This window comes from Helianthus annuus, chromosome 3 (genome assembly GCF_002127325.2).
Source record: "Helianthus annuus cultivar XRQ/B chromosome 3, HanXRQr2.0-SUNRISE, whole genome shotgun sequence".
NCBI lineage: Eukaryota > Viridiplantae > Streptophyta > Magnoliopsida > Asterales > Asteraceae > Helianthus > Helianthus annuus.
Genome location: NC_035435.2, coordinates 102,580,983 through 102,601,179, shown reverse-complemented (window position 1 = coordinate 102,601,179; position 20,197 = coordinate 102,580,983). Strand labels below are relative to the sequence as shown.

Below are 20,197 nucleotides of genomic sequence, written 5' to 3'. Positions count from 1 at the left end.
TTTTAAGGAGATTTTTGATTATTTGCGTCTAGAAAGTTACAAAACGCAGTTTTCCAAAAGCAGCTCCCCACCTACTGCAATAAAACGCAGTTTTCCAAAACTGATTATTTGCGTTTAAAAAAGGATTTTCCCTTGTTTATTTTTTTAAATTTATATTTGGCAAACACTCAAATAGTTGATTATCTGATTATTGTGATATCAAGCAACATAATCAAATCCAAACACTATCTTTCAACATCACGTTTTGTTACAATTAATTATGTGATTCTGATTATTCAAAACGCATAATCTATTTTCAAAACTCAACCCCAAACACCCTCTTAGTTACACTTTTCTCCATTCACAACAAACTTATAATATTTTACGCATTTTTGTCATATGTTATAAACTATAATGTTTAAAAAAATCCAAAAGTACTATGACGACCTACTCATTTTTGTCGACGTTTCGATAGTTGTCTTGGTCAGTATTGATGTGTGGATTAAAAAGTACAAGTAGACGATGCCTTTGTGTGTAAGTGATTAAAGCCCAACGTACTTTTGGTACGTTAATTAATATATATATATAGGGAGCCGCTAGAATGAAAACCACCTCGAGTTGTAAGAACCGCGAGAACTACACCCCACGGAGCGCCGTTCGCCATGATTTTTTTTACAAGTAGATGTGTATATTATAAACACAGCCGTAAAAAATCATGGCGAACGGCGCTCCGTGGGGTGTAGTTTTTTACACCACAAGTTTGGTGAAAAAAAAAAGAAAAAAGAAAAAAAATTAAAAAACACCAAACTTGTGGTGTAAAAAACTACACCCCACGGAGCGCCGTTCGCCATGATTTTTTACGGCTGTGTTTATAATACACACATCTACTTGTAAAAAAAAATCATGGCGAACGGCGCTCTGTGGGGTGTAGTTCTCGCGGTTCTTACAACTCGGGGTGGTTTTCATTCTAGCAGCCCCCTATATATATATACATATATATATACACACAGGGGTAAGATCAAATAAAAAGTTTATTTTGCCTAAGTAGGATGAGAAGGAATCTTAAGCATTCATTTTTCAAATCAATGGTTAAGATGAAAGTGTAGAACAAGGAGGAGTGCAAGAGTATCTTGGAAAAATCCTATTTATGGACTTTCTCTCTCCACATGCAAGACACATGCATATTTCACCCCCATTTTTTAAACGTTCATAACTTTTTTATACGACCTTATTTTTTCATAAAAATTTCACCATAAAATCGAGCGTCTTTTTATCTTTAATTTGAGTACCATATTGCTATATAAAATATGAAGACTAAAAAACCCACTAAAATGTGTTGTATTTCTATGTTGTATAACATTTTTTGTGCTGGATTTTTGTACTATATTTTTGTACTAAATTTTTTGTGCTGAATTTTTTTGTCTTAATTTTTTTTCTCAATATTTTGTACTGGATTTTTTTTTGTACTACATTGTTTTGCTGAATTTTTTTGTGCTATATTTTTTGTATTAGATTTTTTTGTGCTATATTTTTTTACTACATTTTTTGTGCTATATTTTTTGTACTAGATTTTTTGTGCTATATTTTTTGTGCTAGATTTTTTTGTACTAGATTTTTTTTTGTATTTTTAAAAAACAAAAGGGGTGCCACATGTCATTTTCACTCCTATTTATAAGGACCAAAATGCCCTTGATTCCTACTTATTAGGAGTGTCACATGTCATCATCACAATCCTTCTTAGGCTACTTAGGCAAAATCCATTTATATGTATATTGTTCATTGTTGACAATCAGAATTCTCTTGCCAATTCGCTGAACAACAGGTAGCCTCTTCCTCGTTGTCAATTAGCCGCTGATTTTCTGAACGACCTTTGCTCACAGCCTGAACTCGCCTCCGTCTTTCTGAACCGAACAAACACTTGTTTCCAAGTTGATATCGGTTGCCGCACGAACAACCTACTCGTTGCCCATCACTGTAACAATACCCGCTTCGCCACTCTGACGGACAAATACCACTGATCTCGAGTGCTCGTTTGGTTCGATGATTGAACTTGGCTCTGATACCAATTCAAGTCCCAATCGAATATCAAACAAACATAAATATGTATGGCAAAAATCCTACAATATTATTTGATCAAGAAAACTACACAAAAACTTGATTATAAATCCCCAGCCAATACACGGTGTATATAGCTAACCTATCAAGTTAGACTATAACTAGGATTCCTATTAATTAATTTACGCAATGATCATCTAACACACTTCCTAACATAACAGGTATAGGATATTAGACAATTATTCACTAATTAATTAATATTGTTAATCTATCAACTCCTAAACTCGAGCTGATCATTATCTCTAACCACATCCATGCATTGAAGCCATGAGTACGATTAGGAATTCCCAACATATAGAAATCGTATGATTTGATATGGAGAAAAATAAGGTTTCTGTGTTACTTGAACAATGAAAAGGGACAGCCATTTAAAGAAGACACGGGCCTAACAAACCCCGTGATTTTCTACAGCAAAAACAGAAACAATATCACCTCAATAAAAAGGTAATAAACTATTAAAATAAACGAGATCCTATATTCCCCTCAAGATGGAGCATGCAAATTTGCAATGCCAATCTTGCCAAGAAGGAATCGAAGTTGTTGCGCTGAAAGACCTTTAGTGAGTAGATCCGTAATCTGCATTTTGGTGCTGATGTTCATAGGAATAATTTCTTTGAACTCGACACACTCACGAACAAAGTAACAAACCATCTCAACGTGCTTCGTGCGCTCATGAAAAACGGGGTTGTTGGCTATGTGACGTGCTGCCTGATTATCGCAAAATAATGGCGTGGGTGTTGTGAGAGAAACCTGAAGTTCCTTGAGCAGCCAACGAACCCATATAACTTGCTAACAGTAGAGGCCATAGCTCTGTACTCTGCCTCAGCAGATGAGCGTGAGACGACGGACTGCTTTTTCGTTTTCCAAGAAATAGGGCTTCCCCCCAACAAGAGCAAATACCCTGTACGTGACCGTCGAGTATAAGGACAACCCAACCAATCAGAATCACAGTATGCTGTCAGTATTGGATCACCTGCCCGAGAGAGAAGAATGCCTTGTCCTGGCGTATTCTTTAGGTATCTGAGGACCCGACTTGCAGCTTCGAGATGATTTTTTCTTGGATCGGCAACAAACTGACTTAAAATATTAACTGAATATGTGATGTCTAGCCTTGTAGCTTGAAGATATAAGAGGCGACCAACCAATCGGCGATATTGGTTAGCGTCCACTTCTGGTTCATTTTCCCCTTTATCCAGCTTCAACCCTTGCTCAATAGGAAACGAGCTCGGTTTACAATCCAAATTTCCACTGTCCTTTAGGATATCCAAGGTGTACTTTCATTGACTAAGTACAAGACCTTCGTTGGTTTTAGCGACTTCTATGCCAAGGAAATACTTCAATTGCCCAAGATCTTTGACACTAAATTGTTCATCAAGCTTGGTTTTAGTTTCTTGAATCTTGGTGAGACAGTTTCCGGTAATAATGACATCATCAACGTATATCAATATCACTATAGTCACATTATCGGCCTCAAATATGAACATCGAATGGTCGGCATGAGATTGCCTAAAACGAAGACTCACGAGAAAGGCGGTAAATTTTTGGTACCAATTGCGTGAGGCTTGCTTTAGGCCGTATAGGGACTTTCTTAGGCGACAAACGCGGGTCTCATTCTCATTAGAAAAACCTTGAGGGATTTTCATGTATACTTCTTCTTCAAGGCCTCCATGTAAAAATGCGTTGTTCACGTCAAGTTGGTGAATAATCCAACCTTTCTTCACAGCCACTGTCAATAAAGTTCGTACTGTAACCAACTTAGCCACCGGTGCAAAGGTGTCATGTTAATCAACGCCTTCCATTTGAGTGAAACCTTTCGCAACAAAGCGTGCCTTGTACCTTTCAACTTCTCCATTTGGTTTAAACTTGATTTTGTAGACCCATTTCGAGTCTCTAGCCTTCTTTCCTTTGGGTAATTGCTCCAACGTCCAGGTTTTATTTTTCTCAAGGGCTTTAATTTCCTTTTGCATGGCCTCACACCAACGGGTATCCTGTGTGGCTTGTTTATAATTTTTTGGCTCATCATTTTTGGTAATGGCCGTCAAGAATGCTTTGTGATTAGTGGTAAAATTATCATAAGAGACAAAATTTGAGATGGGATAGTCTACCTTAGAGGTGCCTCGATTGGATGCGGGAGTCGGGTGATTGACCGAAGGGGTAACTTGAACGACGAAGTCTTTGAACTTTGATGGTTGAGTTCGTGTGCGAGTGGGTCTGACCTCATTTTGCATATCGGGTTCCTCATGAGAGATGTTTTGCTCAACAGCCTCTAGATCATTGTTCACGTGAATATTATTAGGCTCATCATCACGGCCCAAGTTATCCAACTCACTAATGTCAACAACACTGGGGTCAGGCTGGGCTTCGGCCTGATTAGCATTCTGGTCCAATCCACTTTGTTTCTCAGTCTCATCAGTGGGCTGGCCCAGATCAGTTTCTTCCTCGGTTGGGCTAAGGTTTTGGTCGAGATTTTGATCAACTTGTCTTTGAATGGGAGAACAATGGCAATCATGTATAATCGCAGGCTCTTCACGCTCACAATTATCATTCATTTCAGCCTTTCTAAAAGGAAAAAACTCCTCATGGAAAACAACATCCCTACTAACGATCATCTTTTTGGTTTCGAGGTCAAGGATTGTATATCCTTTAGTCCCACCGGGGTACCCAAGGAAAATCCCCGGTTTCCCCCTGTCTTCGAACTTATCTCCCTTAGTGTCGGTGTTTCTAAAGTAAGCGAGACACCCAAATACCTTTAGGAAGGCATAATCCGGTTTTACATTCCATATCATCTCAAAAGGAGTTTGGTTTTTAACGACTTTGGATGGGAGTCGATTAATAACATAAGCGGCGGTTAGAATACACTCACCCCAAAATCTCTTAGGGAGATTGGCACCAATCCTTAAGGCACATGCCGTTTCAAGGAGGTGTCTATGTTTCCGCTCAACAACACCATTTTATTGAGGGGTATGTGGGCATGAGGTCTCTAATAAAATCCCTTTGTTATTGTAAAATTCCATCATATTATTAGAAGTGAATTCCCCACCATTATCACATCTAACCCTTTTGATTGACTTTTCAAATTGTACTTCAACCATCTTATGAAAATTTTTAAGACATTGACTAGCATCACTCTTATGCTTGAGAAGAAAAATCCAAACGGCCCTATTAAAGTCGTCAACTATCGTAAGGAAATAGTTGGCTTTAGTATATGATTGTACCCGATAACCACCCCAAATGTCACAATGAATCAATTCAAAACATCCAGTGGTTTTAATAAAACTAGAGGGAAAAGGTAGTCTGGCATGTTTTGCTCTAGCACAAGAATCACAAAAATTACCCAAATGAAGTGTACTAGTTTCGAGAAAATTCAATTTACTAAGCTTTCCTTTCGAAGCATGCCCAAGTCTTCTGTGCCATATCTCAATTGTTGTAGCCATAGACTTTCTTTCTTGAATCATCTTCATCCGGTACAGCCCCCTTCGCATCTACCCGCACCAATCAAGTTCATCCTCTGGAGACCCTGCATGATACAAAAGTTAGGAAAGAAGGATATACAACATTGAAGATCGCGACTGAGGCGACTAATGGAAAGCAAGTTGCATTTGAAATCTGGCACATAAAGGACTCCTTTTATTTTGGCTCCCCCTGGAAGTACATACTCCCCTTTTCCCTTAACGGGAATAGAATCCCCATTAGGAATAACAACATGAGGTTCAAATGGAGTGTTTCTTTGGTTATTAAGAATGTTAGACAGATAAGTAATATATTCGGTACAACCGGAATAAGGATCCACTCACCTTCTTCATCTTCCTTAAGTGCCATATTAGCAACCGATTTCATACCTTCACTCTTACCGACTCCACTGAAGTGTTTTAAGAAGACTTGATAATCTTCGTGGCTCAGACCTGGAATCGGACTCGTTTCACCCTCGACACAAGCTGCCTTAGCCTTTATTTTTTCACCTTTCTTTCCGGGCCACCATTCCGGGTACCCAACCAGTTTGAAACAACCCTCGCGCTTATGTCCGTCTTTGTCACAAAAGGTACAATGTTCATTAACTTCCTTTCCAACCTTCTCCTTTTCTTTGTTCCGATTAACAGATTGCTTTTGAGATGAACCGGTCTTCTTTATTTGGGTTTGGAACGCAGCGGAATCAACGTTTGTCTTCCTCCCCATGGATATGGCTCGTTGTTGCTCGTCTTCCGAAACTAGTCGGTATGCCTCTCCCAAGGTGGGAGTCGGCTTTATTGCGAGAATTTGAGTTCTAATGGTTGCAAACTCACTGTCAAGGCCAAGTAGGAATTCATATAACCTTTCCTTATCTTTGGAGTCCATCAGTTTCTTATTTACTCCACAAGTGCAACCGGCACAGGTACAAGTCGGTACGGAGAAGACCGAACTCATCTCGTCCTATAGAGTTCTTAACCGGGTATAATATGTGGAAACAGAGGTGTTGTCTTGCTTTGTTGTTGTAAGGAGTTGTTTTAATTCGTAAGCCCTCGGCGCGCTTTCTTTGCCGAAACGTTCACGGAGGTCGCTCCATATTTCTTGAGCAGTATTAGCGTATTTCACACTAATCCTAATCTCCTTCTCCATAGCCGCCGTCAGCCACCCCTTTATCATGGCGTCACATCGTAACCATGCTGTGTGATTCGGGTCCGTCTTTTCTGGTTTTCGGATCTTTCCATCGACAAATCCGATTTTATTCTTAGCGAACAGAAAATTTTCCATCTCCTGGAACCAGTCCAGGTAATTACTGTCGCTGAGAACATCATTCACGTGGACTTGTCTGGGCAGATCGGATGGGTGTAGGTAGAATGGAGAAGTATGATCGATGGATTCATTGCTGGGTTTGGTATTCTGGTTAATCTTGTCTCCTTGTTCCGACATGGCAGAAACAGCAGAGATAAGAAGAATAGGGTTGAAGTTTTAGGATGGATCGAGCAGGTTGAGAGCCTGCTCTGATACCATATAGAAATCGTATGATTTGATATGGAGAAAAATAAGGTTTCTGTGTTACTTGAACAATGAAAAGGGACAGCCATTTAAAGAAGACACGCGCCTAACAAACCCCGTGATTTTCTACAGCAAAAACAGAAACAATATCACCTCAATAAAAAGGTAATAAACTATTAAAATAAACGAGATCCTATACTACACAACATGCATAATAAGAATACAAGGAAATTCTGATATTACCATTTTGCTGTTAGAGATTCTAAAGGATCAAATTTTGGAAGGGGCATACATACAACATATAAGGATAGCCAGTATCCAAACAAAAGCTCTGCATCTTCTATCAAAAGCAAAGGATCATTTGTAAAAGCAAAGCTTCTGGTATGTCTTATTTCTAGGAGGAATTTAATAATACAGGTGGCCAGTGTTATAAATGAGAATGTCATGAACACTTGGAGCCTTTGCCCATGTTCCTCCAGAGGTATACAACATTAACTTTGTAAACTTCCTTAGGCTATGCGTTACAGAACAACACCTCAGCCAACGTGGAGGATTTTGGGCGTGAGAGGCGTTGAACACCGGCTATAGGGGTGTAAGTCACCGTGGAAAGGGGGTGGGTGTTGGGGGAATCACGACGTGAGAAGGAGAAGATGATGTGGGGACCATTTGAGCTTTGTAAATTAATTAGGAGTCCCAATAAAAAAAAGTGTCCCATATTTTTTAATTAACCAGTCATCTTTTTTACACTGTTTTTTAATTTACATAATATTAAATATACCTTACCTACTATAACGTGCAAACAGATTAGTTCAGTGATATGCTACAGTGAAGTTGTACTTGAGAAAAGTGAAGTCACGGTTAACCAGATTAAAGTGAAAGGGTCTTTTTTCTAAGATGTACATATCCAAAATTCCCAAAAGGATGTCAAAATATCAGGTTTTTGCATTGGAGTAGTACACTTATTTAACATCACCTTATTACTATCTTACCAAATAAAAGTAAAGAGCATGCAGAGACATTTTTTAATTCAACATTTAAGAAAAGATTAGAAAAGCTTGTTTGAGAAAATAACACTCAATGTTATTTAAAACCAATTTACGAGGTGCTAGCTTCAATAGACATCCATCAAATTAACAAAAGATATTAAGCTTCATATTTCAAGTTCTATCACCTTAAAAACATAACTCATAAACTAACAAACTGCAAATTGGAAAGGTGCACCAAGCCAAAGCAGTAGTGCAACACCAAGGTGACACTCAAAGACCCAAATAGCAAGCTATTGTGATTGATCATTCCCCATTAAAAATAAGATTAATATTGAGTGAGCCAATGGCCCACATAAGAATAGATACTACACTTGATCTTAGCCAAAAGGCCAAGAAAGGTATGCTTAATCCCTTCTTGGGCCGTTGTTTATATAGGCTGTTCCTTCATCTTTGTGTTCTTCACTTAGCCGATGTGGGATTCTGAGACACTTTTTCCCTTCAGTTTCTCAAGATTTATTACCGTAGCTTTTATAAATCATTAACTGTTCATTGTATAACAGGTATAATCTATAACCTCACCCTGAAAATTACTGTTTCAAACTCAAAGAGTTTAGGGTTGCTCACTCGCACTTCATCAATAAACCAAAATCTCTATCTCTAATCCTGATAACTATTGTGATGCCTATACGTACAGAAACTCTCTCCTGTGATTCTGTAAACTCTTATTAAAGAAATCCAGATATCCAAATTTGCTAAATGGCAGATAGAATTACTATCTACCACCTGTGATTCTGCAGTGCTTTTTAGGATAGTGAACACATTGATCCTAAACAGTGGTGGAGCTTGAACGAAAACTCAGTGGGGGCCGAACACTTAAAAATCCAATATTTTACACTACAAAAAAAAATATTTTATTTGGAAATTTTCGTTGAAATTAACACTAAGAGCGAAAAGCCGGCGGGGGCCGGGCACCCCGGCCCCAATGAAACTTCTTCATCAGACGAAGAAAAACCAGCCATGACGCTTGTGTGTATGTTTTGACATGTTACCATAATAACCTAGGCATCATTACAGGACCATCTGGCGAAGCACTACTTTACAGCAATGGGGAACTGGCTGTTTAGGGAAACCATTACTAAAGTTATTAGAGTTATTAGAAACCAAGACTAGTGAGAGAAGTTAGTAGTAAAGAATGTAATTACAGACTAGTGACGATAAAAACAGCTTACCTACTGTGCACAACATGCCAATAGATTAGTAAGATGACATGTTATGATGAGATTGTACTTGAGAAAAGTATATCCACGCTCAGCTCCAGCAGGACGGACGCCACTTCTTTACTTCATCGGCAACACGTCTCAGAGAATAGAAAAGAGAAACAAACATGTTCCTATTTAAGGGGTCACCAACAAACCCTGCATTGTTGAAACTTGTTGAGCTTTCAAAAAATAGCATCTTAAATGGAGTTAAAAGACAACAATATCAAGAACATACATGAGTACAAGAACCTAGTTGTGCAGTGTAGGACATATGCCAAGCAACATGACCCTTGATTTATTTGTACGACCATGAAAGTCAAATTCAAATGCATCTCTCTAAAAGCCCACCCGAAGGATATAGCATTGTGAAAATAGCCTTACCTCTTAGCAAGGCCCTAGGTTGTGATAACTTAAGTGATTTTGATACTTGTATGGTATATCTCTTGCTGATTATTATGTTGAATCTAGGGAGTTTGATAAATTCTCTCTTAACCAATAAACGTGCCACCTGATTTAACCAATTTTATCAAAGAGGAACCTTAATACATGAATAACCGTTTGGCAATTGTTGAAATACAAACTTCTCACAGCAAACAAATGCAAAATATAAAGATTTGTTATTCACTCATGCTACATGTGCCGACTACAAAAGACATCCATCATATCCTCAAAATAGTGAAACAAAAAATAGATGCCTGAAAAGATTAACAGATGCTAAAACAAAATAAAGAAGCATCCATATTTAGAAAAGTCAGGATTAACAAATTGACTGAATATTGGTGGGGTGCGCCAAGCAAAGGTAGTAGTGCAAGACCAAGGCGACGCTCCTAAACCATTAAAAACTTGACTACCTACTAAACTATTAAAGACTACCTACTAAACTATTAAAAACTTGACTACAAGTTGGAGGGGTGCGCCAAGCCAAGGTAGTAGTGCAAGACCAAGGCGACACTCAAAGACCCCAATAGCAAGCTATTGTGATGGGCCTTTCCCCATAAAAAATAAGATTAATATCGAGTGGGCCGATGGCCCACATATCAGATATTAAACTGATAAGAACAGATACTACACTTGATCTTAGCCAAAAGGCCGAGAAAGGTATGCTTTCTCCCTTCTTGGGCTGCTGTTTATATAGACCGTCTCTTCATCTTTGTATTCTTCACTCAGCAGATGTGGGATTCTGAGACACCTTTTCACCCTTTGGTTTTTTTTTCAGGACTTGATATCATAAATTAGTGCCTAGTTAATACTAGCTTTTTGAGATCTTTAAATGGTTGACTCTAAATCAACCCTCCAGGTCCTGACTTATAACAGGCATAATCCATAACCAAACGTCCACACCTTGAAAATCACTCTTTCAACCTCGAAGAGCTCAAGGTTGCTCACTCGCACTCTCTTATCAATAAACTGAATTCTTTTTTTCGAACCCTGATAACTGGCTATACAGAAACTATCACCTGTGATTCTGTACACTCCTATTAATGAATTCAGATATCCAAATTTACTAAATGGCAGATAGAATTACAATCATTTGCTTGTAAGTTTCTTTGTCCCGTCCGTTTAGCTCAATAACAGAACTTTTTGGCTGCTAAGTGTAATAACATAATTGAAGAGAAACAGAAGGGACAACAGATAATTTAGAAGAATATCAGAAAGATTTAGGATAAATTCATTTTTCATTCCGAATGCTAATAAAGGTTTTCTACCATTATAATAGCCATCACAATAGTTATCAGGGTTAGAGATAAAGAATTCGATTTATTGATTATAAATATTACGAGTGGGCAACCTTGAGCTCAAGCTATGGACCTTGTGGAGTTGTAGGAATGCTCGGGTTTTCAATGGAAGGTTTGGGCCGTGGTTCAAGATGGTAGAATCTGTAAAGGATGTATAAGATGGGAGAACCAACATTTTGAAGAGAAAGAAGGTGAACTGATAAAGGAAAGCATCAATGCAGTTATTAGACGTATTCGGAAGCCAAGACTAGTTCAGAAGAATTCAAAAATAAAAAAGTGAATGAAACCCGTCTGACAATAAAAACAGATTGCCTACCATAACGTGCCAACGGATTAGTTCGGTGATATGCTATGGTGTGGTTGCACGTGAGAACAGTAAATCCTACCAGTTTACAGACTACTGACTACAAAAGGAATCCGTAAAAACATAACTCCCTGTTTCTTTCTTTGTCAAAATAGTAAAAAATAAATATAAAAAAAAAACAGATGCTTGAAAAGATTAACAGAAGGAGCTAATACTAAAAGTCATCACTTTACTGATAAATTCTCTACCATTAACAGTACTAAAACTGCAAATTGGAGGGGTGCGCCAGGCCAAGGCAGTAGTGCAACGCCAAGGCGACGCTCAAAGACCCCAATAGCAAGCTATTGTGATGGGTCTTTCCCCATAAAAAATAAGATTAATATCGAGTGGGCCGATGGCCCACATATCAGATATTAAACTGATAAGAACAGATACTACACTTGATCTTAGCCAAAAGGCCGAGAAAGGTATGCTTTCTCCTTCCTTGGGCTGCTGTTTATATAGACTCCCTCTGCATCTTTGTACTCTTCACTCAGCCGATGTGGGATTCGGTGACACCTTTTTCCCCTTGCTTTCTCAATAATATCTAATTCCATAGATCTGTTTTGGTTTCTTCTAATGCATGAATCCTAATAATACTAGCTAGCTTTAACAGTTCATTTTATGCACTCTCTTATCAATCCAACCCTGATAAATTCAGATATCCTAATTTGCTAAAGGGCTGGCTGATAGAATTACGATCCATTTGCTTGTAGAGTTTGCTTGCTTGCCTTGTGTGTGTACATCCAATGAACCTAAAAAAAGGCAATCATCAATGATAATAGGACTTATTGACTGCTAGGTGGATTCACATAAATGAATACCCTTTACTACAACTGTAACATGTTTGTTCATAGCAAATAGTTCATAAACTTGACCGCCCCCGTCCGTATCAGTGACAAAAGTAATTAGTAAATACATATAATCCACATCCTCAGCAACTTGCATCATTTTGTTAAGAGACATTATTCATCACTCAAGGGAACTCGACCCAGGCACGACATTATCATTTTCTTACAGACATCGAACAAGCTACTGCTGTATCATATAAAAATATCGCTCTCTATTACTTATTCGTTCACTCATATTACTCTACTGAGTTGTTAACTGCAACATTAAGTTGAAATTGGCAAGAGGCAGACAATTTCCCCAATTAATAAACCTGAAAAATGTCGGATCACTAGGTTATCCTAATTCTAGAAGTGATCATGTTATCAACAAATCACAAATCACTATTTCGACCAAACCTCAGGGACTAAAATGACAATTTACTCTTTGGAAGAACTTATAACTTATAGAGTTATAAAAGTTAATAATTATTTAAGTTATTTTTGTGTGTTGAGAAGTTGAAAATGATAAATTACTATTTGTAACTTATAATTTATGACTTATATAAGTTAACAAGTTGTTTTTAGAAGGAATCCCAAACACCCCTGTAGTGTTATGTGTACCAATAGTCAAATGGCACATTCTTTATCAGATTTGTATCGCTTTTTAGACACTAAGACCACACGGTGTGGAGGGCTAGAAGAATAGGCGTTATGTTTAACATGTGGACGTTACGTCAGCGTGCGTCAAAATAGTGGCGTGGTGGAAAAAAGGGGGTATGGAAGAGGGGCGTTATTCGACACCAGACACCTACTTAATATTATTATTTTCTATTAAAAATTATATATTTTCTATTAATTTTGTTAAAAATAATATTATTAGTAATTAGTAATATAATAATTAACAATAATAAAAAAAATTACGTAATTTAAATAAAAAAAAGATTAAATAACTAAAACACTGTTACATAACTAAAAAAAGATTACTTAATTTAAACTAAAAAAACGAAACATAAAAAAACGAAACTAAGTACGATATTTATCCATTATATCTTTTTTTAGTTTCTGGTACATTTCTCGCTCTTCCCCTTGTAGGTGATCGATCTTCTTCGTTTGTCCACGGGTGTACACGACGATCCTCTTTTGCTTTTTCTTTTTCCGACTCGGTTTTTTATGGTTTCGTTTTCTTCTCGTAGAGGATTCGGTTGGTGTAGGTTGAGTTTTCGGTACGGAATTGGGTGTAGGTGGGGTTTGTGATAGCGGAGTGAGTGGTTGTTGTGGATACCTAAAAGGTAGGTTGGCGAGAAGATAATCGTACGCTAATAAGTGGGCATCGTTAAATAGTGGTTGCATCGGTTGAGACCCTTGAGGCGGCGAAGAGGTGTTCGGCATTTCACGGAAACCATATGGGTTGTTCGGATCAAAGTTGCGGTTGTGTGGATGCATTATTTTTTATAAAGTTGTAGAGATTTTATAAAAAATGAGAGTTGAGAAGGAGTTGGATAGAATGAAAGTGTTGAAAATGGTAGTTTTATATATATATATTGGGAATTTGCAGAGTACGTAGAGGGTGTTTGGGTTAGCTTATATTTGGAAGAAGAAGAGTAAATTGCCATTTTAGTCCCTGAGTTTTTGTTCAATTTGTCATTTTAATCCAAATAGTTTTCTTTTTCTCCTCTAGGTCCCTGACTTTTCCTTTTTCTTGCTATTTTGATCACATTGCCTAACTTAGTCTAAAAACCAGGTTATAATCAGGGTAATTATGTTGTAAACTACCCCTTGTTATTACTACACAACAGTTATGCCAAAAATACCCCTGGTTATAACCATATTTTTAGACTGAGTTAGGCAATGTGATAAAATGGCAAGAAAATAGAAAAGTCAGGGACCCAGAGGAGAAAAAAAACTATTTGGACTAAAATGGCAATTTAGACCAAACCTCATGGACTAAAGTGACAATTTACTCTTTGGAAGAACTTATAACTTATAGAGTTATAAAAGTTAATAATTATTTAATAGGGTTTCCGCTTGTCAACAATTAACAAAATACCTAGTAAAGGACACCGCTTGTCAACAATTAACAAGGTTTTTTAACTGGGTTGGGTGTAAAGGACTAAACTTGCAACAAAATACCTAGTAAAGGACACCGCCTTTCAACATTCGTAAAAAGGACACCGCCTGAAAAGTGGTACAAAGATAAAGGACAAAACTTGTAATTTTTCCTAATTTATTTTTGTGTGTTGAGAAGTTGAAAATGATAAGTTACTATTTGTAACTTATAATTTATGACTTATACCCAATCGCCCACGTTAAATTCCCTTTCTGACCTTTTCTTGTCTGCAATTTGCTTCATTCGGTTCTTGGCTTTGGATAAATTAGCTTTTAGAGAAACTAATTTAGCTTCCCTTAGTTGAAACCAATCTTCTATAGAAGTAATGTTAGTGTCATTTGGAATGTAGGGAATGTGAATAGGAGGTGGAATCCTATAAAGAGCTTCAAAAGGGGACATGTGAATGGTTGAATGATAAGTGGTATTGTACCACCATTTTGCAAGAGTTAACCACTTAGGCCATTGCTTAGGTTCATCCATGACCATACACCTCAAATATGTTTCAAGACATCTATTAAGAACTTCAGTCTGTCCATCACTTTGTGGATGATAGGCAGTAGAAAAATTCAATTGAACCCCCTACAATTTCATGAAATCCTTCCAAAATTTACTTATAAAGATTTGATCCCTATCAGATACAATGGTTGCAGGGCATCCATGTAACTTGAACACAGTATCAAACATCAAGTGAGCTATGGTTGAAGCTGACTAAGGATGAGTTAGGGGTAAAAAGTGAGCATATTTGGTTAGTCTATCAATAACTACCAATATGGCATCCTTACCAGCAGCTTTAGGCAGCCCTGTAATAAAATCCATAGAGATATCCGAAAAAACTGAAGTAGGAGTAGGCAGTGATTGCAAGAGCCCTGGATAAGCAGCTCTATCATATTAGCTCTGTGACAAGTTTCACAATCGTTGACCCATTGTTTGACATCTGCATCACATTTCTTCTAGTAGAATAGCTGCTTCAATATTTTCAAAGTAGCATAATAACCTGAGTGACCACCAGTGGCAAAAGAATGACATATGTGAAGGATGTCCTTTCTTAATTGGTCATCAGTTTCCCAACTCATGATAATTCTAGGCCACAGACAAGGTTCAATAGAGCTCAATCCCATTTCAAACAGTGCTAAACCTTCCACTCTTGATAGGGCATCAGCCACTTGATTATTGATTCCTTCCTTATATAAGATTTCATAATCATATCCCAATAGCTTTGCTAACCATTTCTATTGTAGAGGAGTACTAATCTTTTGGTCCAACAGATATTTGAGGCTCCTTTGATCAGTTCGAATGATAAAGTTCTTGACAATAAGATAATGGTGCCAATGTTTAACAACCATTAATATTGCCAATAGTTCTTTCTCATATACTGATAAAGATTGTTGCTTTATTGAGATACATCTACTGACATAAGTAATGGGTGCCCCTCTTGCATTAGGACAACCCCCAACCCTTTTGCAGAAGCATCTATTTCGATAATAAACACTTTTGAAAAATTAGGGAGAGACAAAACTGGTGCGGTAGTTAGGGATTCCTTCAACTGATCAAAAGCCAACTAAGCCTCTACACTCCAACTCAAAGCATCTTTCTTTAGCAAAATGTGCAGTGGCCTTGCTATACCCCCATAGGACTTGATAAACCTTCTATAGTAACCAGATAGACCCAAAAATCTTCTGAGTTGTTTGATTGTAGTAGGGACTGGCCAATTAGTCACAACTTCAATCTTAGAAGGGTCTGTACTAACACCCTTAGAAGATATAATATGTCCCGAATATTCGACTTGAGATCCTGCAAATGAGCACTTTGATCTCTTGGCTAACAAAGAATTAGCCAAGAACAGGTTTAAGACCGCCTCTAAATCCAATAAGTGTTGTTCCAAAGAAGAACTATACACTAGAATGTCATCAAAAAATACTAACGCACATTTTCTCAATAATGGTTTGAAAGTTACATTCATTAAGGCCTGAAATGTAGCTGGTGCGTTAGTGAGACCAAAGGGTTGTACCAGGAACTCAAAATGACCCTGATGACCTTGATGAGTCCTGAATGCAGTCTTATGTATGTCTTCATCGTGCATTCTCACCTGGTGGTAACCAGATCGTAAGTCTAGCTTAGAGAACACTGAAACACCTCCAAGCTCATCCAACAATTCATCAATGAGAGGTATTGGAAAACTGTTTTTCATCGTAGCTTCATTCAGCTTCCTATAATCCACACACATGCGCCAAGAACCATCCCTTTTTTCACTAAAACCACAGGAGCTACAAAGCACTTGTGCTTTCTCTAACAATTCCCAAATCCAATAATTCTTGTGTTATTTTTTCAATAACATCTTTCTGAGCAGCTGGATATCTGTACGGTTTCTGAGCCACCATTTGAGAATCATTTTTCAATGAGTAAATTGCCATTTTACTCCCTGAGGTTTGACCAAAATTGTCACTTTAGTCCAAATAGTTTTTTACTTGTCATTTTAGTCAAAATAGTTTTGTTTTCTGCCATTTTAGTCCCCGACTTTTGTCATTTTTTTGTCATTTCCATCCCCACTAACTCCGTTAAAAAATTTAGTTAATTTAGGTGATTTTTGGTCAAACCACATTTTTCTTTCTTTTTTTGCAGGTGCGATAGTATAGGGATGGTGTTGTGCCGGTTTACAGTGAAGATGATGCCGGTGGTTGTTGGTTTTATGATGATGGCGATTGTGTTGGTTGATGACGTGGATGGTGGAATAGTGGCCGATGGTGCTGGAAATGGTGGGTGGTGATGGTGGTGGGGCGGGTGGGTGGGGGGTGACGGTGTAGGCAGGTGGTGGCGATGATAGAAGATTGTGATGCGGTGGGTGGTGGGAGGTGGTGGCACTGGTCGATGAAAATGACAAAAAATGAAAAAAGTCAGGGACTAAAATGGCAGAAGACAAAACTATTTGGACTAAAATGGCAAGAAAAAACTATTTGGACTAAAGTAGCAATTTTGGTCAAACCTCAGGGACTAAAATGGCAATTTACTCTTTTTCAATATTATTTTGTGGTCACATGATCGTTTAGGAGGTAATGATGTTGGTGTTTCAAAAATAGGTTCAAATCTGCTCAAAAGGTCATCTAATTGGGTTAAATTTGAGCTACCCTGTACCGATGGTACATGGGTCATTTTATCAGTTTGCATGCTGACTAAATGCCCCTGAGCCACTCCTTTTGAATTGCTAAGCATGCAAACCATTCTCTCACTCGAACACAAGGTAATATCGGTTGCTTCTTTAGAACCCTATTAATTCAAATACCTTGTCATGCATCTTGAATTTCATGGTAAGTTCCTTAAAATTCCACGTAATATCTGCCAAACTTTGTAACCATTGGATGCCTAAAACCATATCATAGTTAGGCAAAGGAACCAGTAATACATCAGTTTTAAACCAATAAGCCTGCATCATCCATTAAACACCTTCACAGCCTTTAGTGCATGACATTATATTACCATCAGCAACTGTAATTTTCATAGGGGGTAGAGTTTTTGAAGGGCACTTCATCTTGGATGCGATGTTTTCATCCAAGAAATTGTGTGTTGATCCTGAGTTGATTAAAATATGCAATTTCTTAGTGCCAATTGAACCCGTGATGTCACACCCCAACCGATGGCGGAAACATCGGGGCGTGGCACTGAGCGAAACAGATTGTCCAGAAGTTTCCATAACAACTACGATTACTAATTATTTAAAGCATCATGTCCCATACGATGACATAATAAGTAACATAATTATTACAGGCAAAATCAAGACAGATTGTTCTGTTTCGACAACTCAGAATTTAAATACAGACAATTCGTTTATTTGTTTCTAGACCTTTCCTAGCCTCGATTTCACAGCAAGCCAAGCATTTAAACATCTTAAGCACCTGCCACACTTAAAGTAAAAGTCAATACACATAGTGTAAAGGTGAGCATACAAGTTTAATAGATATAATAGAGTTCGAAATCGTTTACGCATAACCAGCATGTACACAGTATGAAATGAAGCACGTAAGTTATCGACATGATCCTATCAATAACAATGAATGCGGGTTGACTGCGCAAGGCAGTTCATAATACATGTTCACCATTGTAACCCATGTGATTAATTGTCCTTAACAACCCCTGAGTGAACAAGTGCTGAGTTCAAACTAAAGTACTATCGTTGCTAAGGCAGGTAGACAGCAATCCATGTGTAAACATAACAAACAAGCATTCATTAAGTTACGTATAGCATGTGGTAACGGTTAGCGTTAAAGTACTGCGTAGTGTGTTCGATGTGATTTAGAATATGTAACGTATGTAACACCCAAAAGTGCATAAAGCAAAAAGGGTTCGAGTATACTCACAGCGATGATGGATTGAAGGGAGCGCTAGAGTGAGATTAGCCTGATCAGAACGACAACATAAACGATAAGCGGCGCGTAAAACGGAGCAAAGTGTCAACGGATCGGACGGTAATCCGATCGGATGGCAATCTGATCGGGTGGCTGGTCGATCGGATGACGATCAATTCGGATGGTCACCCGATCGGGTTGCCATTTGATTAGGTTGTCACCTTGTTTGGTGAGTGATGCGTTTGTGTATCATGGTTTGTAATTTGAAGTTTTCGTTGTAGCATTCTAAAAACAGAGAAGTATCTCTACCCTTCAGGTCGGTCGATCGAACGGCGGTCCGATCGGACGGCGATCCGATTGGCAAGGCTTCTCAGTTTGAGAACAAGTTCACAGCAGGACGGTCACTCGATCGGATGGCTATCAGATCGGGTGGCAATCTGTTGGAACTGTTAATGCATTGAACATGTTGAAAATTGTTTAAGTGTTAAAGTTCAAACATCACATGGTCGGGTGGTAATCCGATCGGATGTCAATCCAATCGGACGGCAATCCGTTCGATGTTCAAAACCTCAAAAGTTAAAATAAAAGTTAAGTGGGGGGCCAAGGTGCAAGCCGATCAGGTGGCAATCCGATCTGTCCCGGTAGCCTAATCGTCTTGTTACTTGGTCGTTTTGATAGTTTGCGTTTTCTCGAGACTGTACGATCTCGTGTCAAACAACAGAAACCTCGTCAAGACTTAGTGGCCCGATCGGGTAGGAATCACCCTAGTCCGACCAGTCAACTGTTCGAGACGGTGTTTCATGTTTAACCCGAAATCGGTAATCTCTTGGATAGAATCCAGATCTTGGACCAACACATCACTAAGAAGGAGTAGAAGATCAGAACAAGCTCCGACTCTATCAATTTTGAGTGTATTGAGTGTAAAAGAGTTGAAAGAAAGTTAGAAACCAACTTTCAATCCTTTTCACCATGAATGTGTTCAGATCTATGCAAGATCTTTGTTTATTCATGTGGAAATCGTTCAGATCTAAGTTGTTCTTGGTGGATTGAAGTCAAAACAAGAAGTTCATAAGAACCCCATGATGACATCATCATAGAACACCTTCAATCTAGTGATTTCATGGTCAAAAGTTAAGATTCAAAAGATAGAAAGGCGTAGGAGTGCGTGTAGATTAAGAAAGTACAAGATTTAGGTTGAAAACTTACAAGAATCGCGAGGAATCAGAAGAAATAGAGGCCGGAACGAGCTGGTCGAGTGAGAGGCTGTCAACATCAAGTGATGTTGACATATGAGGGGTATTTATAGGGTTTCCATAAAAGGAAAGTGGGGAAAGTAGCTGGTCGATCGGGTGGCAGCCCGATAGGGTGGCAGTCCGATCGGGTGGCAACTCGATCGCTTGGCCACTCGATTGGAGTGTTTGGCGCGACGAGTTTTGCTGTTTCGATTCGCGTGTTGAGCGTTGCGATGCGATAGTGTTTCTTATTAAATTACTTTTAATCCCAACTGCTATATCTAACATACAATCATCCGAATTAACTTGCGTTTAGCGTT

General features: G+C 38.3%; 1 protein-coding gene, 2 non-coding genes and 1 pseudogene across 3 annotated transcripts; all 4 read right to left on the bottom strand.

The window, feature by feature from the left end:
* Nucleotides 1-5,357: 5,357 nt before the first annotated feature.
* On the bottom strand, nt 5,358-7,659 carry LOC118490317. The gene is made up of 2 exons (XM_035987857.1): nt 5,889-7,659; nt 5,358-5,611 (listed from the first exon to the last, which is right to left on the bottom strand). The coding sequence occupies exons 1-2, from the start codon at nt 6,493-6,495 to the stop codon at nt 5,577-5,579; spliced, it is 642 nt and encodes a 213-aa protein (XP_035843750.1). The 5' UTR covers nt 6,496-7,659; the 3' UTR covers nt 5,358-5,576.
* Nucleotides 7,660-8,257: 598 nt separating this feature from the next.
* Nucleotides 8,258-8,435, bottom strand: LOC118490770 (annotated as a pseudogene).
* A 1,763-nt stretch (nt 8,436-10,198) lies between these two features.
* Nucleotides 10,199-10,394, bottom strand: LOC118490716. The gene has a single exon (XR_004889966.1). It is a non-coding gene; the product is annotated as a U2 spliceosomal RNA (small nuclear RNA).
* Nucleotides 10,395-11,607: 1,213 nt separating this feature from the next.
* Nucleotides 11,608-11,803, bottom strand: LOC118490988. The gene has a single exon (XR_004890213.1). It is a non-coding gene; the product is annotated as a U2 spliceosomal RNA (small nuclear RNA).
* Between the last annotated feature and the right edge of the window lie 8,394 nt (nt 11,804-20,197).